The sequence below is a fragment of the Cervus canadensis genome, chromosome 21 (assembly GCF_019320065.1).
Source record: "Cervus canadensis isolate Bull #8, Minnesota chromosome 21, ASM1932006v1, whole genome shotgun sequence".
Classification (NCBI taxonomy): domain Eukaryota; kingdom Metazoa; phylum Chordata; class Mammalia; order Artiodactyla; family Cervidae; genus Cervus; species Cervus canadensis.
In genome coordinates, this window is record NC_057406.1 from 38,527,698 (window position 1) to 38,547,653 (window position 19,956).

The following is a 19,956-nucleotide window of genomic DNA, read 5'->3' on the forward strand; positions in this document are numbered from 1 at the left end:
TTCTGGAAATTTTTTAAATATAAAGTTTTTTTTTAGACAGAAGGATAAATTCAATTTAGACCCACATTTCCTTGGGGAAAAAAAGCATTACTGAGTATACAGTATCTCTCTTCCAATGCAGTGTTCATTTGAATGTTAAGAAAATTACCTTGAAGGCTGCTAAACAATGAAGACTCAGTAAGGCCATCACAACTGCCAGAAGGATGGTAGCTCCGTTCCGTATGTCCCATATGGTCTCTATCAGAGGAATACTGCCCACTTGCCAGTCATAGCACAGAGTAACAGGTGCAAGCAGAAGCCACACGTTGAAGGCCAAGAGGTAGGAATAAGTAAGGAATCTACAAAGAGAAGAAGAATCACTAAGACACAACTCGAGATCCATGACATTCTGAAAACATTCATTTACCATGTTTCTACTGAATAGTCTATACTACGAATGTTATAAAAAGAGAAGGTAAGATGGAAGACCATTCATTCATTTAGTCATGAAATTGACCATTCTGGAATACATCTAACAGCTGCTAGTCACTGTGGTAGGTGCCAGCCTTTCACTGATGAAGAAGATAGAGTTTCCATGACCTATTTTTAAAAATTATCATATAAATACATACATAACAACTGAGATAAATCGTATAAAAGTTTGATGAAAGTATATGACATGAAATGCTGCCTTGTTGGGTACAATTCCGTGGGTAAGAGACATTTGAATTGTCTCTTTTTAATAATGCCCCAAATCCTGCACTAGACATGAAAATATTAACCATTTAAAATAGAGTGATCCATTTTGAACCATCTCAAAAAATCAAAATATCTGTAGTAGGGAAATAAAGTCTCTCACAAATCAAGGGGCTAACTTTCAAGAGGAGGGAGATACAGCTGTCCCTGATAATAAGAATAGCCAGGTGAACCTCAGGAAGGAAAATAATGAATGGAGATATTACTCCCATTTCCTGGCTGTGTCTAGGCAGTAAGGTAAAGCAGAAGGCATCCTAACTGATCCCCTTCCTTTCTGCACAGAGGAAATGGAATTTATTTAAGTTTGTTCAGTCTACACAAATCATTAAGTAGTGTTCAAGATCCTTGAGAACTGCAGAACCCCAGCATACAGCAAACTCCATCCACGTCTCTGCACTAAGGGATGACTGAACCCTAGTATGGCTTCTAGCAGCAGAAGACCATGTCCCCAGGATGACCTCAGCCCCTCCATTAAAATGCCAGCCTGAGAAAGACAGATCATCATTGCCTGGAGAATTGACTTCTTTTCTGGCCAAACCATGACAAAAGGCCCCCAACCTCCATTTCCTAGAGTATTTACTACAAAGCACTGATGACTGGGAATATGTATCTCCTAAAACTTAGAAGTAGTTCTCAAGGACCGGAGAGTTGTTCCTTTAAAATGTCATCACCAGGAGCATGGGGCCTGGCTTCCAGTCTGCTGGAGGACAGAATCCTAACTGTGATAACTGCCAGCCAGTAGACACAGCCTGAATGCACTTAGAGGATCAGTCCCAGTTTGCAAACTGCCCCCAGCCCCCGACCATTCTCTCTTTAAAATACTTAGTCACCTCCGAGCAAATCAGGATGGAGCTCAGCTCCTGTTCCCAGGAATTACTAAATAAAGTGTGCTTTTACTGCTCTGACTCATGTCTAGCTGGGTTTATCTTTAAAATTCTATATGGAACTAAACCAAAGAGCTAGATAAATCCCTTGTTCTTAAGGAATGTAAAATCCGATAGTGAAAATAAGATATATAGAATTAAAGAGTCATGAGGGCGCAGAATGTGAAGAAGAGACCTCCCGCATCACCAGGAGGAAATCTTAGATGGGCCAAATCCAATGCTAAGAGTTAGTTCACCTTAAATTTTCAATTAAGTAGTTCTGGATTAAAATACCCTTCCCAGGCCTTCCCAAAGTATCTCCTTTCCTTCCCTCCTCTTGTTCCAAGGTTGGCAGTGGAAAAATCATTAACAATGATCAGGAGAGGCTCAGTGATAGGGGTTATTTACTGCCTTCACTGTCAAACCCCAGCAGAGAAATGCGTTAGATATTTCAGTGGTGTTTCAAAACTCTCCTCTCTGTTGTTATTTTAAATAAATATTAATGCACAGACAGTGCAGTATAAGGGACTTCCCTGGTGGCTCAATGGTAAAGAACCCATTTGCCAATGCAGGAGACATGCGTTCGACCCCTGGGTCGGGAAGATCCCCTGGAGAAGGAAATGGCAACTCCAGTATTCTTGCCTGGGAAATTCCATGGAGAGAGGAGCCTGGTGGGTTACAGTCCATGTGGTTTGATGAAGTCCATGCTTTGTTATTTAACAAAAATACAAACAAAAAGTCACCATATCCCATTTAGGTTTGGGCCTATGAGAATGCCAATTCCATGGAAAGATGATTGTGTTACTTAAGGCTTCTTTTCATAAAGATTCTAAGCTGATGTTATTTACTTCTTAGCTCAGTAAAGACTTCACGACTTGGCTTTAAGTAGAATGTTCAACCAACAAGCTTAGCAGGAAAATTATGGAGCTGTGTCACTCAGTTACATTCCGGCTCTTAAGAAATTATTTTAAAAAACAGTATCCCCTTCTTGATGTAATAGATCTAGGCAATGATTATAAATGACAGCTGAAATTATTAGATGAAAAGTTGATGGGTACTTTATAATGGATGATCCGGCTATATCAGGTGCCTAAAACTTATTAATCAATTTTAAAATCACAGAAAAGGAAACTAACATCTTGATGTCCTCCTGATGGATTATGTGCATCACCATCTATAATACAGTCTTGCCAAATAAAAAAGAAAATTAAACTTAAATCTAATCAAGCCCTGTGTTACTAGTTTATATCAAATACAGAAAACACCAGAACATGTTAAATAATACCACAAGGAAGCAACACACTAAATTCAGAGTGTTACAGAACAAAATATGGCAGTTTCTTCAACAAATACATTGCATTGGCAAAGAAAAAATGGGAGAGGGCACAAATAAATAAAAAGACTTAAGAGACATATCAAACAAAATGCAGATTTTGTTTAACTGTGAATTCAAACAAACTGCTTTTAAAAATAACTGCTTATGAGACAGACAAAATTGAAATGCTGATTAGACATGCTAATAGGGAATCATTGTTAATTTGTAAGTGTGGTGACAGTACTATAGTTCTATTCTTTAAAGGTTCTTGTCTTTTAGAAATACACATAAAATATACACATTTAAACAGCATGATGACTGGGATTTGCTTCAAAATTATAGACTAAAACAAGGGGGAAGAACTGGGTGGGAATATGAATGAAATAAGATTAGACATGAACTATTATTGTTGAAACTGGATAATGGGTACGTACAGGTTCTTTACACTATTTTCTCTCCTTTTGTACTTACTTAATATTTTCATAATAAAAATGAATTTTAAGTAGTGGTAAAGGTAACAGAATTGCCGCAGGAATGCTTTCTTATCTTATATTTGATTGCAGCTTGATTATGGAGTAGATGCAAATGCTATGCAGAAACTTTTAATATTCAGGCCACATTTTGCCATTGCCCTGAAAGTTGTGCTCAGTCTCTTATACTTTCTAGATTTGCAATACCATAATGATAAAAAGCAGAGACATTACTTTGCCAACAAAGGTCCGTCTAGTCAAGGCTGTGGTTTTTCCAGTGGTCATGTATAGATGTGAGAGTTGGACTGTGAAGAAAGCTGAGAGCCGAAAAATTGATGCTTTTGAACTGTGGTGTTGGAGAAGACTGTTGAGAGTCCCTTGGACTGCAAGGAGATCCAACCAGTCCATCCTAAAGGAGATCAGTCCTGGGTGTTCATTGGAAGGACTGATGCTGAAGCTGAAACTCCAGTACCTTGGCCACCTCATGCCAAGAGTTGACTCATTGGAAAAGACCCTGATGCTGGGAGGGATTGGGGGCAGGAGGAGAAGGGGCCGACAGAGGATGAGATGGCTGGATGGCATCACTGACTCGATGGACATGAGTTTCAGTAGACTCCGGGAGTTGGTGATGGACAGGGAGGCCTGGCGTGCTGCGATTCATGGGGTTGCAAACAGTCAGAGACGACTGAGCGACTAAACTGAACTGAACTGAATGATAAAAAACAAATATTAAGGATAACATTTTTCAAAAGTTACAATTTCAATATAGTTACTTATATATTTTTTTAAATGCTCAATTTTGACTTTTTACATGGATTATAACAAAAATAGATTTAAAAATAAAAGCAAACCATGGAACTAAAAAAAACAAACTTCCCCTTCTTGTAATACTAGAAACTATTAACTTGACTCAAGACTATCAACTTAACCCTTCTTTATTTTTGTTAGGTATAGTTGGTTTATAATAATATATTAGTTTCAAGTGTACAGCACAGTGATTCTAAATTTTTGTAGATTATACTCCATTTAAAGTTATTATAAAATGTTGGCTATAGTCCGTGTGCTATACAATGTATCCTTGCCACTTATTTATTTTACACATAGTAGTTTGTACCTAATTTTCTACCCTTAAATTGCCCCTCCCCTTCCCTCTTCCTACTGGCAACCATTAGTTTGCTCTCTACGTTTGTGAGTCTGTTTCATTATACTCGTTGTTTTACTTTATTTATTAGGTTTCACATATAAGTGACGACATTCAGTATTTGTTTTCCTTTGTCTGACATTTCACTAAGCATACATAGTACACTCCAGGCACATCTAATCTGTTGTGAATGGCAATTTTGTTCTTTTTCACAACTGAGTAATATTACATTGTAGGTATAGGCATGGGTGTGTGTGTGCTAAGTCACTTCAGTCGTGTCCAACTCTTTGCAACCCTATGGACCATAGCCCACCAGGCTCCTCTGTCCATGGGGTTATCCAAGCAAGAATGCTGGAGTGGGCAACTGTGCCCTCTTCCAGGGATCTTCCTGACCCAGGGATAGAGCTGAGTCTCTCATGTCTCCTACATTGGCAGCTGGGTTCTTCACCACTAGTGCCACCTGGAAGCTCTGTATGTATATACCACAGCTTTTTTATTTTTATCTATTCACCTTTTGATATACACTTAGGTGGCAGCCCACTCCAGTACTCTTGCCTAGAAAATCCCATGGATGGAGGAGCCTGGTGCAGGCTACTGTCCATGGGGTCGCAAAGAGTTGGACACGACTAAGCGACTTCACTTCACTTCTTCACTTTAGGTAGCATCCATATTTTGGCTATGGAAATAATATTTCTATGAACTTAGGGGTGCATGTATCTTTTCAACTTAGTGTTTTTGGGGTTTTTTGTGATATATACACAGGAATGGGACTGCCCTTCTTAATACATAAACATTATCTCCAGAAACTCTGAGGCATCCACCTACCTTTTATGCATATGAATTCAAATCAAGGTTGCAAAGAGACTCCTTAAATACTATTTGAAATCCTGAAACAGCATTGTAAAATTTTTGCAAATTTAGGTATAAAGAAGTCACTTGAAATCATGCCAAATGCTAATTACGTTCTAGGAGGCTGCTTGTGCTAGCTGTAGTCAGCAACTGATGTATTTCTTTTTAACTCATTGACTATGAATTACATTTCAAACCAATCATCTTGTTTATTTCTGCTAAAATTTCAGAAATAAAACAATCTGTTGAGTATCTTTGTCCTGTTGGGTTTTCTTTTTTAAAACAGGAACAAAAATAAAATGAATTATTTATCAATTTTCTACCATGAATTTTACAAACAAGAGGAAATTCACTAGAATATCAAGAGCATCTTGGTAAAAGTGAAAGAGGAGAGTGAAAAAGTTGGCTTAAAGCTCAACATTCAGAAAACTAAGATCATGGCATCTGGTCCCATCACTTCATGGCAAATAGATGGGGAAACAGTGGAAACAGTGGCTGACTTTATTTTTCAGGGCTTCAATATCACTGTAAATGGTGATTGCAGCCATGAAATTAAAAGACGCTTACTCCTTGGAAGAAAAGTTATGACCAACCTAGATAGCATATTAAAAAACAGAGACATTACTTTGCCAACAAAGGTCCATCTAGTCAAGGCTATGGTTTTTCCAGTAGTTATGTTTGGATGTGAGAGTTGGAGTATAAAGAAAGCTGAGTGCTGAAGAATTGATACTTTTGAACTATGGTGCTGGAGAAGACTCTTGAGAGTCCCTTGGACTGCAAGCAGATCCAACCAGTCCATCCTAAAGGAGATCAGTCCTGGGTGTTCATTTGTAGGCTTGATATTGAAGTTGAAACTCCAATACTTTGGCCACCTGATGCGAAGAGCTGACTCATTTGAAAAGACCCTGATGCTGGGAGGGGTTGGGGGCAGGAGGAGAAGGGGACAACAGAGCATGCGATAGTTGGATGGCATCACCGACTCAATGGACATGGATTTGAGTAAACTCTGGGAGTTGGTGATGGACAGGGAGGCCTGGCGTGCTGTGGTTCATGGGGTCACGAAGAGTCAGACACGACTGAGCAACTGAATTGAACTGAACTGAAGTGCAAAAAAATACACATAGAATCTGTTGTTTTTCTTTGAAAAAACCTTTTGGCAAAGAAATATCATGAGCCTAACATATTTGCCTGTTCTAGTAAGATGCCTGTGATAGGTACATTTGAAAAAATCATACACTGCAAGCAGAAATGTACAGCACTTGCTTGTTTTATATAAAATGTTTCTGCTCAAAGGATCCTTTTTCTTTCATTTACAAAATCCTCCATCATTTCATAAATACAGGTCACTGGGTCCACTGTATACACAGTGCATCTTCTCAGTTAAGGCACTGGCTAACACTGTCTAAATAGGTGAGGTATAAACCACGGTACCTCCACAGTGGAGTGCCCCATCTTTCTCTGACTCTGCCTCTGCCCTCAAGAATTTGGTGATCTGTCCTACCCCTCCCCAGACTACCCCTTACTTTCATCCTCATAATTCCTCCATTTCACTGATGCTTCAAAAGGGTGGAACTGTGGAGAAACAACGACAGGCCTTTGTAGGCAAAACTTGCTTATTACCATCATTAGCATCTTTTCCTGCTTATAACCTTCTCCAGGACAAGCCAAAGAAAGCCATTTCCTGAACTAAGTTCTCAATGAATAGGAGACCCTCACTCGAATTCAGTAAATGTTGAATAATTACTCTGGGCACTTTTAGAGGTACTGAAGGGTAATCAGAGCTAGCCCCTGTCCTCCACATGGATAGCATCAGTGGTGAGAAGACATGTACACATTACATGGTTGGGAAATAGTGAAATACAGACAGCAAATTTCAAAGGAGTTCTAAGAAATGTAATGAAAAACAGAGGATTAGGGAATGCCCTCCTATAATCTATGAGGAACTTAAATAGGTGGAAAGACAGCAGACAGAGAATCCAGGCAGGACCACAAATAAAAATGGCTTCAAATTGTAAATGAATATGACTTTCTGAGGACAGTTAAAAATATGGGTAAACTAGAAAGTGCTAGGTGTTCAGTCATGTCCAACTCTTTGGGACCCCATGGACTATAGCCCATCAGACTCCTCTGTCCATGGAAATCTCCAGGCAAGAATACTGAAGTGAGTAGCTATTCCCTTCTCCCGGGGATCTTCCCAACCCAGGGATCGAAACCAGGTCTCCTGCATTGCAGGCAGATTCTTTACCATCTGAGCCACCAAGGAAGCCCATGGGTAAACTAGAGTGTAGGATTAAAATGAGTAATATAAAAATGATAAACTGCCTCTGCTAAAATGAAAAATATTATGAAAAATACTTGTTGAGTGTTGGTGGGGATGTGGGAAAACTGGGACTTTGAAACACTACTGTGAATTGAGTCTACTTTATGATCCAGCAATTCTACTCCTAAGTTTATTCCAACAGTGATATACATATATTTTAAGCAAAAGACATTTACAATATTGTTCACAGCAGTGCTATTATTATTTTTAAATTTTATTGAACTATAGTTTATTTACATTTCAGGTGTAAATCAAACTGATTTGATGGATATATATTTACACATACATATATTATGTGTATATATATTCCTTTTCAGATTCTTTCATTATGGTTTATTACAGGTATATATTTCTCTGTGCAATACAGTGGGTCCTGGTTGTTTATCTATTTTATATATAGTAGTATGTATCTGTTAATCCCAAATTCCTAAGTTATCCCTTCTTTCCTTTCCCCTTTGGTAACCATAAGTTTGTTTGCTATGTCTGTGCCTCTAGTTCTATTTTATAAATAAGTTCATTTGCATCATTTTCTTTTTAGATTTTATACATAGTGGTATCATATGACACTTGTCCTTCTCTGTCTGACTTACTTCACTTTAGTATGATAATCTCTAGGTCCATCCATCTTATTGCAAATGGCATTATTTCATTCTTTTTTATGACTGAGTAATATTCCATGATGTGTGTGCATGTGTATATATTAACATTTTCAAACTGATGTCCATCCACAATAAGATCAATACCTATATTGCTATATATTCATTGAATGGAAATCCATCCAGCAATGACAACAAATGCAACAGGGATGAATGTTATCATGGGTGATGTGGAACAAAAACAGATGACACAAAAGAAAAGTAAATCAGGAAAACCACTTATAGATAAGGATGGGGTGACCAGAAGCATGACCTGACCCCCAGCACACAGGGCTGGGACAGAAAGTCACAAGGCAAGCCCGGCTGAATGACTGGAGTAGAAGCTTGTCTATGGCCCTCATCTCCTAGCTCCTTGGTGTCAACAGAGTAGAAAATGCTAGACAACCCTTGTAAGAATCAAAAGATCAGAAATTAAGAATAAAACCAGACTTCTTGGGAACCAGAACCAAGTGGCTACAAGGTGGGCCCCTCTCAAGGCCCCAGGCCTTCTTCATGGCTGCACTGCTTCTCTTGGTCTTTGCTCCACCTCCTCCCTCTGCTCCTGGACTCCTCACTCATGCTTCTCATAACTGAGGCTGGGTGTGGCCGTCAAGGCTGCCCAGCTCTCCTGTCCTCTTGCCTTCACACATCTGTCACTTCAGTCTTTGTGGCCAATTGCGTTACTCTTAGGTTTCAAAGCCCTGAGACCTGATTGGGTCACCTCATCTCTTAGAATCTTAGAATCAACTCTCACAGGTTGGCTGAACTCTAACTCCTGATCCTTCAGGTCCCAGTGAAGATGTCACTTCTCCTGACAAGTGTTCCCTGTCACTGCCCCCTCCCAGGGCCAGGCTGGAGTCCCCTAGGTGAGCGCCCGCAGCCTCGGGGCGTACACATCTCCTGTAACTTCCTGTTAACATGCCTGACTTCCCACTGAAACAGAAGCTTCTCAGGGACAGAGCTGAGTCTTACTGATAGTTATCTCCCCAGCACCCAGCACTTTAAAGAAATAGGTGTTAAGAAATTAGTCTGATAGTAAAATGCCTAAAAATCTAAAAATATTTAAATTTGATAATTTTATTTTGACCTGAGGCAACCATACCTGCTAGGCTTCTAGTTGTCCAGGCTTATAGCTAAAGGGCACAGACTGAAGATTCTGCCCTCGTGTGGCCCCCTTAGCACCTTGTGCAAAGCTGGATCCTGGGACACCATTCAGGACTGAGAAGAATCTGAGTAAAGGCACTCACTCCCCTCACATGTCACATAGCATCATCATAAAACTAGGCTAGGCTTACTTTTTCTTATTTTGCATTAAATTGTGATAAATATAGTTCAAATGAGAATTTCTGCTACATGACAAACTATATAAAGTGAATCTGAAATGTCACTAAGTCTCTTTGATCTTTCTAATGCACCATTAATACAATTATCTTATTAACAGAGACAGTCTCCTCAGAGCAGAAAACATGAATTTCAACATCCAAGGCTGTCAGTAACAACTTCTTACTCATTTATCTGCAAAAAATTAAGTAATTCCTTCTGCAAAGTAAATACTGGGTTCATTTCTTATCTAGAGTCTGTTTCTCTCTATAAAGCATTTAACATCTTTATTTCAGACCAACATACTTTCTTCTCATTGAGCACAGGTGTAAACAGCAGGTGTAAACAACCTGCATATGAGCTGCTGATCTTACATCAGGTGCAGGTTCCATATTCCACACAGAATCCTGGTGGTCTACTAATGAACTATATCCAATTTCACTGAAGATACTTTAAGCATGAACAGCATTTTCTAGTGCTTGCATATAAGGATTATCTGATCCCAACTCATTCTCTATGAGGTGAGTGTTACCTTCCTTCTTGCAGCAAGGGAAACAGCCACAGAGAGGCAGATTGTTCAGTTCACTGCAAGAGACCCTCTGGAGACCCTGCCTAGTAGGCAGGATTTTCTGGCCCAAGTACAATGCAGAAAATTGAATGGAAACATGATTGTCAAATACTGGTATTTCATGGAGAAACACCTGCCTGAGATTCTGACTTATTCCTTGGACAGTGCCACCTGGGAGAACCTGAGTATGTATACCACAAAACCCAAGCCATTAACTTTTAGTTGAAGCAGAGCTGACAAGCCTAAAACCAGCACGCAACCGTCTCTATAGCACAGCAAACAGATGCCTGAACTGATGGAAATGTTCGTCAGAGCATCACACAGCAAGAAACAGGATCCATAATTTAAAAGCTCGGCTTTGGCATCTTATTCATTAAGGAAAGCAATTTTTGCCTTTATGTTCCATTGTTAGCAAAAAAAATAGAAGATTCATCACTAATTTTTATCAACTTCTCATGGATTTAATATTATAATGGAAACACAATAAGTAAATTTAAAGGATTGTATTTTTTCTTGAAGCAGAAAAGTGTCAATCAGTGATCCAGCATTTTCAACCCCACTCCCTAGTCCACAGGTAGAATCTGCCACTTCCACAGGCTCCCCTTCTGACTCCCTCCTCTTTCCTCTTCCTTGCTTCTCTCCCCTTCATTCCCAGGGTCCAAGACAAATTAGAGGAATTACTATCACACAGTGTCATTTCAGTTGGGGAAACTACACTCAGTGACTGATCATCTCTTTCATCTCTAAGCTATTTTTCTAAGAACATAATACAAAATATATGATGGGACAACGCCCACCTTGTAGAGAGCTCTTTAGCTACAGAGGACACAGTTCATACCTGAAGATTTCAAGAGTAACACCTCACCCCACCACCACCACAAAGGTGCTGATCAAATAAAGAATTATCTCACCCAGTGTTATACTTATTCAAATAGAATTTCTGCAACCTGAAGCAGAAAGTCTTATTTTTAGCATACTTGCCAGGCTGATTCTGATATTCATTCTAGTTCAGTGACTATTGCTTTAAAAATCAGAATAACTTCAGTTTCATTTCATGTATGGAGACACTGCTAGTTGCTGAAGCAAGAACAGAGCAATGCCTTTTACCTACCTCTCTTTAAGCACACAGTTGTTTTGTTTTTAAAAATAACTTAAAATTTCACTTGTTCAGAGTTTATTATTAGTCCCCATGTTAGGGACTTAAAGGACTACAAACATTGTAAGGCATAGTGCACTAAAGCTGTAACTATCAAAACCTAAGGTCTCATGCCTGTTTGAAATTACCAACTAAAAATGGAGACAGAAAAAAAAGCTTATTTTGAAGGATGATATTGACTTCTATCTTAATCTCATTATTTCATATCTTCATGTCTTCCTACAAAATAATACATGCTTTTTCTTGTATAGCCAAGCTGCAGAAACAGATCTACCCATCTAAATGGATATATTTCACCTGTTTATCCAGAATCACATCTCATGAAAAAAACATGATGCCGATAGGAGGCCTTAAATTCACTGAAAAATCCAATTTTATCTGTTTCCTGGATTTGAAAGACAACTATTTTCAATATTAGAAAGGCCACAGTTTTTCGGTTAAGGATATACTGCTTTGTGTTCTGTCTCCTTTGAATCAAGTAAAATAGAAAACCTGTTACTAGGCAGCAGGCGGTGCCTTAATAGTGAAAACAACGTTATCTCTTCTGCAGACTGTAGCCCGATGTGGAAGCCTTACTTAACTCAGGCTTTTGTTTTTATTTTTAATCCAAGATTTACAAAAGTGTGTTAAGTCACAAAATTGAAAGTCAAAGCACCACAATTCTAAAGAGACACATATAAAACAGATGAGTAAATCCTGTGCTAAATGACAATTCTCTGACAGAACAAGCTGCTCAGAGACCTACTCCCTCACTCCTCAAATGTGAGTCCTCCATAACCACAGAAACAGAATCTCCGGGTACCAGACCCGAGCACTGATGTTTCAACATGATTTACAAGTGTTTTTGAGACGCATGCAGGTTTCGCAAGCTGTTTAGAGTAATATCATAAAGCCCAGGACAGCTGTAACCAGGGCATAAATTTGGGTGGTATTATAATTTATAAGAAGCAACATTAGCATCCATAGTCTTGGTCCCCAAAGGACTTCTTTTTCAGATGGCACTAAGTCAGTCTTGACACCAAAAGGCAGAGTGCAAAATCTCCATCACTGAGAATCAGCTGAATAAAACAGATGTTGGCAGATTAGAGGAAAACAGCCAAATCAGAGGCAGAGGCAGGCTGCAGAGTAGGCTGTGTCTAACTCCACTCGCCAGCCTACCCGTCCTTCTAAGAGCTAGGCCGAGAACCCTATCGCTTGTTCTAGGCCAGTGCTATCCAATAGAAATATAGTAAAGTGTGCATATTTTCACCATTTTATTAGCTATGATAAAAAGCAGAAATTAGCATGCCAAATTAATTTAATAGTATATTCTGTTTCAAGAATATACTCAAAATATCATTTCAACATGTATATATTTAATGGGATATAATCAATATAAAACTATTAATGAGATGTTTTGCATCTTATCATTCTTATAGGATTTTGTCTTCAAAATCTTGTGCATATTTGATTTATACTTAAAGCAGATCTCAATTCAGACTAGCTGGTAGCCTCACGTGGCCCTAGTAGTAGACACCACAGATCTACATAATCACTCTGGCCCTGAGTCCCACCATCCACCTCTCCCCACACACACTTGTTCTTGGTTTAACATTTAATTTGGAACTTCTACTCTAAACTCACCTGCAATCCTGGGCTTTAGCCCCTTTCTACATTCAAATCCAATTTCAAAATTTTTTAATCTCAGGTGTCCCAAATTGCTAACCTGTTTTGTTTTGTTGTCTCTGTTCTAGTACATGACTTTTGTCTCCATTCACTTCCTTCTACCTCTGGTGAAAACTTCCAGCTCTTGTTACAATAGAAATTCCACGTGGGATGGGAGGCAAAAATTTTCTTAAATTTGCTTGTCAAGAGAAAGTTGGGCAATCAAAATGCAATATTCTCCCTGTTCTTCAACTTATACAGATATGTTTCTTCTCAAGTCAAAAGCAGAAACATGTACAATTCAACGTCATGTCATTTAGCTGACCCACACAATCTCAATTACAGATTGGAAAAGTCAGTGAACAGTCACAGAATTCCTGACAGTTAGTATGATCTCCAAACAATCTGAATGCCTGGGATAAAATGAAAAGGAAAAAAATTAAGGGTTTGTTGACAGCATATGGTAAATAATGATGACTCCTCATTCTGTATGGATCTATCTTGTTTGCTGGATACACCCAAAAGTCAAAAATATAAAGCCAAATTCTAAATGACCTCTGAACTGCTGTTAATGTAAACTGGACCAAAGCACAATTTAAAATATTAAAAACATAATCCTGTACAAACGCACAGTGAAGACTAAACACTTACATAATGTATTAATTAGGGAAACAGACCTTTAACAAAGCCAATTTAAAAGAGAATTTGAGTTAGGCAAAAACCATCTTAGATATAACATCAAAAGCATAAGGAACAACAACCAAAAGGTGGATAAATCAGATTTTATCAAAGTTAAAATCTTTTGTGCTTCAAAGCATTTTTTGTGTGTGTGTGCTTCAAAGTTAAAATCTTTTGTGAGTCAAGAAAATGATACAACAACCCACAGAAAGGTAAAAAATGTTTATAAATCATACAACTAGACTATATAAATATCACATTTAGCATACATAAAGACTATTATAACTCAATAACAAAAAGACAAATAACCCTATTAAAAACTGGTCAAAGGATCTGAATAGACATTTCTCCAAAGAAGATATACAAACGGCTAGCATGCACATATAAATGTTGTCTATGTCACTCTCACTAGGGAAATGCAAGTCAAAACCACAATAAGATGCCATTTCATACCACTTGTAGGGCTATAATCAAATCAACAACAACAAAAAGACTGTCAAAAAGACAAGTGTTGAAGAGGATGTAGAGAAACCAGAATGTTCATATACTACTGGTAGAGATTGTTTTGGTAAACAGTCTCACAGTACTTCAAGTAAAATACAGTGTTAACATGTATGACCTGGCAATTACATTCCTAGATATATACATAAGGGAAATGAAAACTTATATTCAAACAAAAACTTGTACATGAATGTTCATAGCAGCATTATATGTAACAGCTAAAAAGTAGAAACAACCCAAATGTCCATCAACAGATGAATGATAAAAAGTGATATATCCATGCAATGGCATACTACTGTAGAATAAAAAAAAATACTTATCTATGTATGCTATAACATGATGAATCATCAACACATTTTCCTAAGTAAAAGAAGTCTGTCACGAAAGATCACATTTCATATAATTCCACTGGTTCATGTCCAGAATAAGTAACTCTACAGAGATAATTCTATAGAGATAAAAATAGATCAGTGGTTGCCTAGGGTTGGGGGACTGGACTGAAATGGGAGGCGGCTGCTAATGGATATGAGGTTTCTTTCTAGGGAGATGTTTTAAATTTGATTGTGATGATGGTTGCACTAAACTTTGTGAGTATACTGAGAATGACCAAACTGTACATTGGAAATAGATGACTTGTATGGCAGGTAAATGATATCTCAATAAAGCTATTATTAAATACAGATATAAACTGAGTTTATATAAGAAATATAGTCCTGAATATTCATTGGAAGGACCTATGGTGAAGCTGAAGCTCCAATACTTTGGCTACCTGATATGAAGAACTGATTCATTGGAAAAGACCCTGATGCTGGGAAAGATTGAAGGCAGGAGAAGCAGGGGACAACAGAGGATGAGATGGTTGGATGGCATCACCAATTCGACAGACATGAGTTTGAACAAGTTCCAAGAGTTGGTGATGGACACAGAAGCCTGGTCTGCTGCAGTCCATGGAGTCACAGAGTCGGACATGACTGAGAAAACTGAACTGAACTGAGTCAGACTGAACTGAACTCCAGAAACATAAATATATATGTATCTATATAAAGTTAATTTCAAAAAGCTTTCACAGTTCATGAAAAAGTAAAAAGTAATGAAATTGGCAAATTAGATGCAAAAAATAAAACTAACATTTGAAATTTTATTTTCTACTAGAGAGAAAAGAAATAATCACACCTGTCAGATTTCTATACATAAAATTCTAAGTGAATAGAGTTGTAAAATACAGTGAATGTAAGTAGCAAGTCAACCAAAGTTGGATGCCTCTAGGTTTGTTAGCTAATGCTCTGCATCACAGTGAATGCCACAGTCACACTTTGCTTTTCCAAGTCTTAGATACTTTTTCTTAACAAAGGTTTCCCAAGAGTATACCACGATTTTGAATCTCAGTTTTGTTAGGCAGAAAATGGCAAGTGTTTCCTCTTAGCTAAACACATGGGAATAGATCATCTAAAAGAGAAGGAATCTCAGAACTTAAGTCATAAGAAGTCATTTGAAAGAAACCAAAAAACAAAGTTGACCAAGCAACCCTTAAAAGCTTTTAGGATACTTTAAAAACTATCTGTAATCATTAACTTCAACAATTATTAAGGGAAGAGAAAAGTAGTTTCAAAACTCTCACCTGATAATAAAGTTATTAAGATCCCCTTCTCCAGGGGATCTTCCTGACCCGAGTTCAATCCCTGGGTTGGGAAGATCCCCTGGAGAAGGAAATGGCAACCTATTCCAGTACGCTTGCCTGGAAAATCCCATGGACAGAGGAGTCTGGGGAGCTACAGTCCATAGGGTCACAAAGAGTCGGACACAACTGAGTGACTTCACTTTCACTTTTCACTTTCATCCTTGCAAGATGGAAGCAAAGATGTTATAAAAATCATTCAGTTTACAAATCCACTAAAAGAGGTGAAGCATTAACAAGACTTAGCTGACTGACAATCCTCTAATTGGTAAAGACAGACTCACAAAGCCAGCCAAGTCATAGCTAAACTGTACAGCTGATGAGAAGAGGGGAAAAAAAGAGAATTGGAAACAGATTAAGCTAACCCAGTTTAAAATCATCATTGTACTAGAAGTCAAACAATTATGCAAGCAGTGTACAAACTTTACTCAGGAAAGGTATTAAAGACAATTTTCTGGATGCTCAAAAGCGTCAGTTATAATGCAGCTATCTTAGAGGAATGTGAAAGGCCATTTATAGCAACTATCATTGAAAGAGTATTTTAAGTATGAAACACAAGAACTAAAAGATATGTGTTTGCTTGTTCTTTTTAAGATAAATAAAATAAAGGTGTTAGGACATTCTGTTCTATCACTTTGTATTGACTGAATTGCCTGAGGAGTCACTCGGCTTCCCCAGTGGCTCAGTAGGAAAGAATCTGCCTTTAATGCAGGAGACACTGGGAAGATCCTCTGGAGGAGGAAATGGAAACCCACTCCAGTATTCCTGCCTGAAAAATTCCAAGAACAGAGGAGCCTGGCAGGCTATAGTCTGTGGGGTCACAAGGGGTTGGACACAACTGAGTGACTGAGATAAACTTAGATAAACTCAGATGGATTCACAGACAGAAAGTCCTGGATGAAAGGTATATCAGCTGCCTCAGAAAACATATGTAAATACCTTGGAAGTGAAAGGCAGAATCTAGCGAATGACGGCCCCCAAGATCCTAATTCTGCCAGAGGTTCCACCAAAGAATTTTTTTTTACCACTAGCAGGAATAAAAATGCATCCTGACCACTCTGGCAGCTAAGATGGTATAGGCAGGAGGACAAGTGAGCCGGAGACCAAAGGCACCTTGTCCAGACACCAAGGACTGTGGGGCAGGCACGTGTTTGCTGATGACAGAGTTACAAATGAAATGATTGGTTGGTGAGTTGAGAGCAATCTGTTCTAGTTCTTGTCTGTCTATCTCCTTTATGAAGCTTGGCTTTTGGAGACTGGTGTGCTCAATCTCCAGATGAATAGGCTACATCCAACTATAAAAAATGACCACTTAAATTCATCAGACAAGAAAGCTTGGAGGGAGACCAATAAAGGGCTAAGGGAAATGGAGCCATAAGCGAGAACAGGATCTGTCAAAGTTGCTTTTTTCTCTTAAAGGCAGAAAATAGCTACTGAAGGAGCTGCAGAACGTGAAACAATTTATCAATGAGCTAAAAATACCCAGACAAGGAACCCTGGAGAAGTTGAAAGCCCCTGAGAGAGACCTAAAAAGGACAAGTAGATTGCAATATTAACAAAAATCTGGGTTAGAGATGTCAAGCTTGGTAAATGGACTAATTGAATAGTTTTTGAAGAATATAAGACATAAACAACATCTTACAAGTCTCTAGATTACCTCAAAGGGATAAGTCAACACTCAAGGCTGTATACCATATGGTTTCTGAAGGAGATTCAAGATTTTTTAATACAAATAGATATTGCAAGTAATGAAAACAATTGTGACACAATATTTACTACAAAAAAGGGTCAGTCAAGTTGGAAGGTATCCTTTTTGAATGGAAAATATTCTTTAAAAAGAAGAAAACACTAAGAACAAAAAAGGAAAACATAAAATGCAAAGAGACTAGAAATTTACCAATTAAAACATGTGAATTAAATAAGTGAAGTAAAACAGAGATTACTGTCTGGCTTTATAAAAACAAAATCCAACAATATTCTATACCTAAGAAATACAAATCAGCTAAAATACATATGTGCTATCAGTCAAGGTTTAAGATTTATTATGTCTTTGCAAACACAAAAAAGAGAAGGTAAGTTACTAATTTGAAAATCATTAGATATTAAAAAAGTACTTAAAACTATGAAAATTTAAGAGTAGTAACCTTAGTGTACAAATATTATAGCAATATTTTCCTGAAGTAAAGTTATGAAAACTATCAAATATAACTGAGTGCCTCAGAAGTACACCACAGCAGGTTGGATAAGGAATTTAGATGGACAAAATCCACTGGTCATCATCACTTCTTACTTCACTATCCTAAATCTCTTAAGGACAAATGGCTATACATAACTGACTGTATCTTGGCAAAAATTGTTGTTGATTTCTGTTTGTTACTTTCAACTTTCCCACTGATTTCAATCTCACAAATAGTTATGATGGTCAATTAATCTCTAAATACCTCTCAGTGCATTGTTCTGTAATATTTGCCTTATGAGCCACTCAATAGATATTTATTATTAAGTGCTCAATAAAATGCTTATTGAGTAAACAAGCATACACCAAGATCAGAACAATAATAATGACAAAATTATAATAATATTGACAAAATGGCACCATTTGTTGAAAAGAATTCCAAATGTCTAAACAGTGGTTTCTTTTTTCCATACACCCTGACTAGAACACAGCCTTTCTTTCCTTAAAATGCAAAGCCAATGTATTATTTAAGGTTACTTAAAACAATCAGATAAATACCAAGTAAAGTTAAAAAAAATTCACTTCTACTGACCTTGTAAGAATGTAAGGCGAAAATGAAGCCGGATTATCCTGCTCTGAAAAGAGGGGCATAGATCCTCCCATTATCCACAGACGAAAGTACAGAACAACGATCACCTTTGGAGAAAGGAAGATTTGCTGAGAAAATTGTTGCTTGTTGGAAATAAGCCCTGTCTTTATGGAAAATACTTTCAGATGCTTTACAAATATTGTGTCCTACAAGCACATTTTCTAGTGAGCATTTTTATAAAATCCTATCATTGAAGATGAGTAGGAAAGATGGAAATAGGTAGAGGAGAGAGAAAACAACCAAGGTGATGAGGAAAAGGCACATAAATCTTAATAACAGCTGTCAGTTTCCAGCAGTTATTAGTTCTCATCCATTGCTATCCACTACAGCAAATGAAGGTCAGTGGAACTTGGTGTGCTGCCGTCCATGGGGTTGCGTATGACTGAACAACAACAAGATCCCCTACATGTGAACTTCAAGTTGTGAAATTTCAAAGATGCGAACATGCATTAGCATGTCTAATCACGTAAGTCAGTTCACATGTCTGGTGTACACTGTCGTGTCGTGTCCACAAGTGGTTGTGCTTTTATGCACTTTTGTTGTTGTTGTTTTCTAGTTGCTAAGTCATGTCCAATTGTTTGCAACCCCATGGACTGTAGACCGCCAGGCTCTTCTGTCCATGGGATTTTCTAGGCAAGAATACTGGAGTGGATTGCCACTTCCTTCTCCAGGGGATCTTTCTGACCCAGGGATTGAACCCATGTCTCCTGCATTGGCAGGTGGATTCTTTATCATTGAGCCATGTGGGAAGCCACTATGTAGGAACATTAATATATAGTCACTAAGATATATCTAAATTCATATTTAGTTCTTATTCTTTTAAAACAAACAACTGTATAGTATTGTATAAAAAACAGTAGTACCATACCATCTCCCACCTTTTCTCCCTCCTCCAGACAGTACTCTTCTAGCCTGTTTGCTCAATGCCAGCCGCTGTATGCCAGTTGTTGTACTGTACTACTCTACTTTTCAAGGTACTGTAAGATTAAATATGTTTCCCTTTTTTGTGTTTTTTTAAAGTATCATTTGCATGAAAAGTATAAAACTATCACTGTACAGTACTATATGGCCTAGCTGGGTACCTAGGCTACCTTCATTGGACTTACAAAAAAGTGGACTTAAGGAACACGCTCTTGGAATGGAATTCATTCATATGTAGGGGACTTACTGTAAAGACTTTTCCACCTGAGGCCTCCCAGTCCTAGAGGAAGATGAGGAATCTGAAGCTTAAAGGTAATCTGCCCAGAATCCAACAGCTAGT

The 19,956-nt window shown here is 38.0% G+C and overlaps 1 protein-coding gene across 2 annotated transcripts in view; it reads right to left on the reverse strand.

Moving 5' to 3' along the window:
• The window catches only part of TMTC1 (transmembrane O-mannosyltransferase targeting cadherins 1), a 300,213-nt gene that overhangs the window by 145,234 nt on the left and 135,023 nt on the right, over positions 1-19,956 (reverse strand). For both annotated transcript variants that reach the window (XM_043441635.1, XM_043441634.1), the window contains exons 7-8: positions 18,639-18,742; positions 149-338 (exon numbers count right to left, since the gene is read on the reverse strand). In XM_043441635.1, coding sequence (XP_043297570.1) covers positions 149-338; positions 18,639-18,742 — 294 coding nt within the window. The remainder of the gene's footprint in view (positions 1-148; positions 339-18,638; positions 18,743-19,956) is intronic.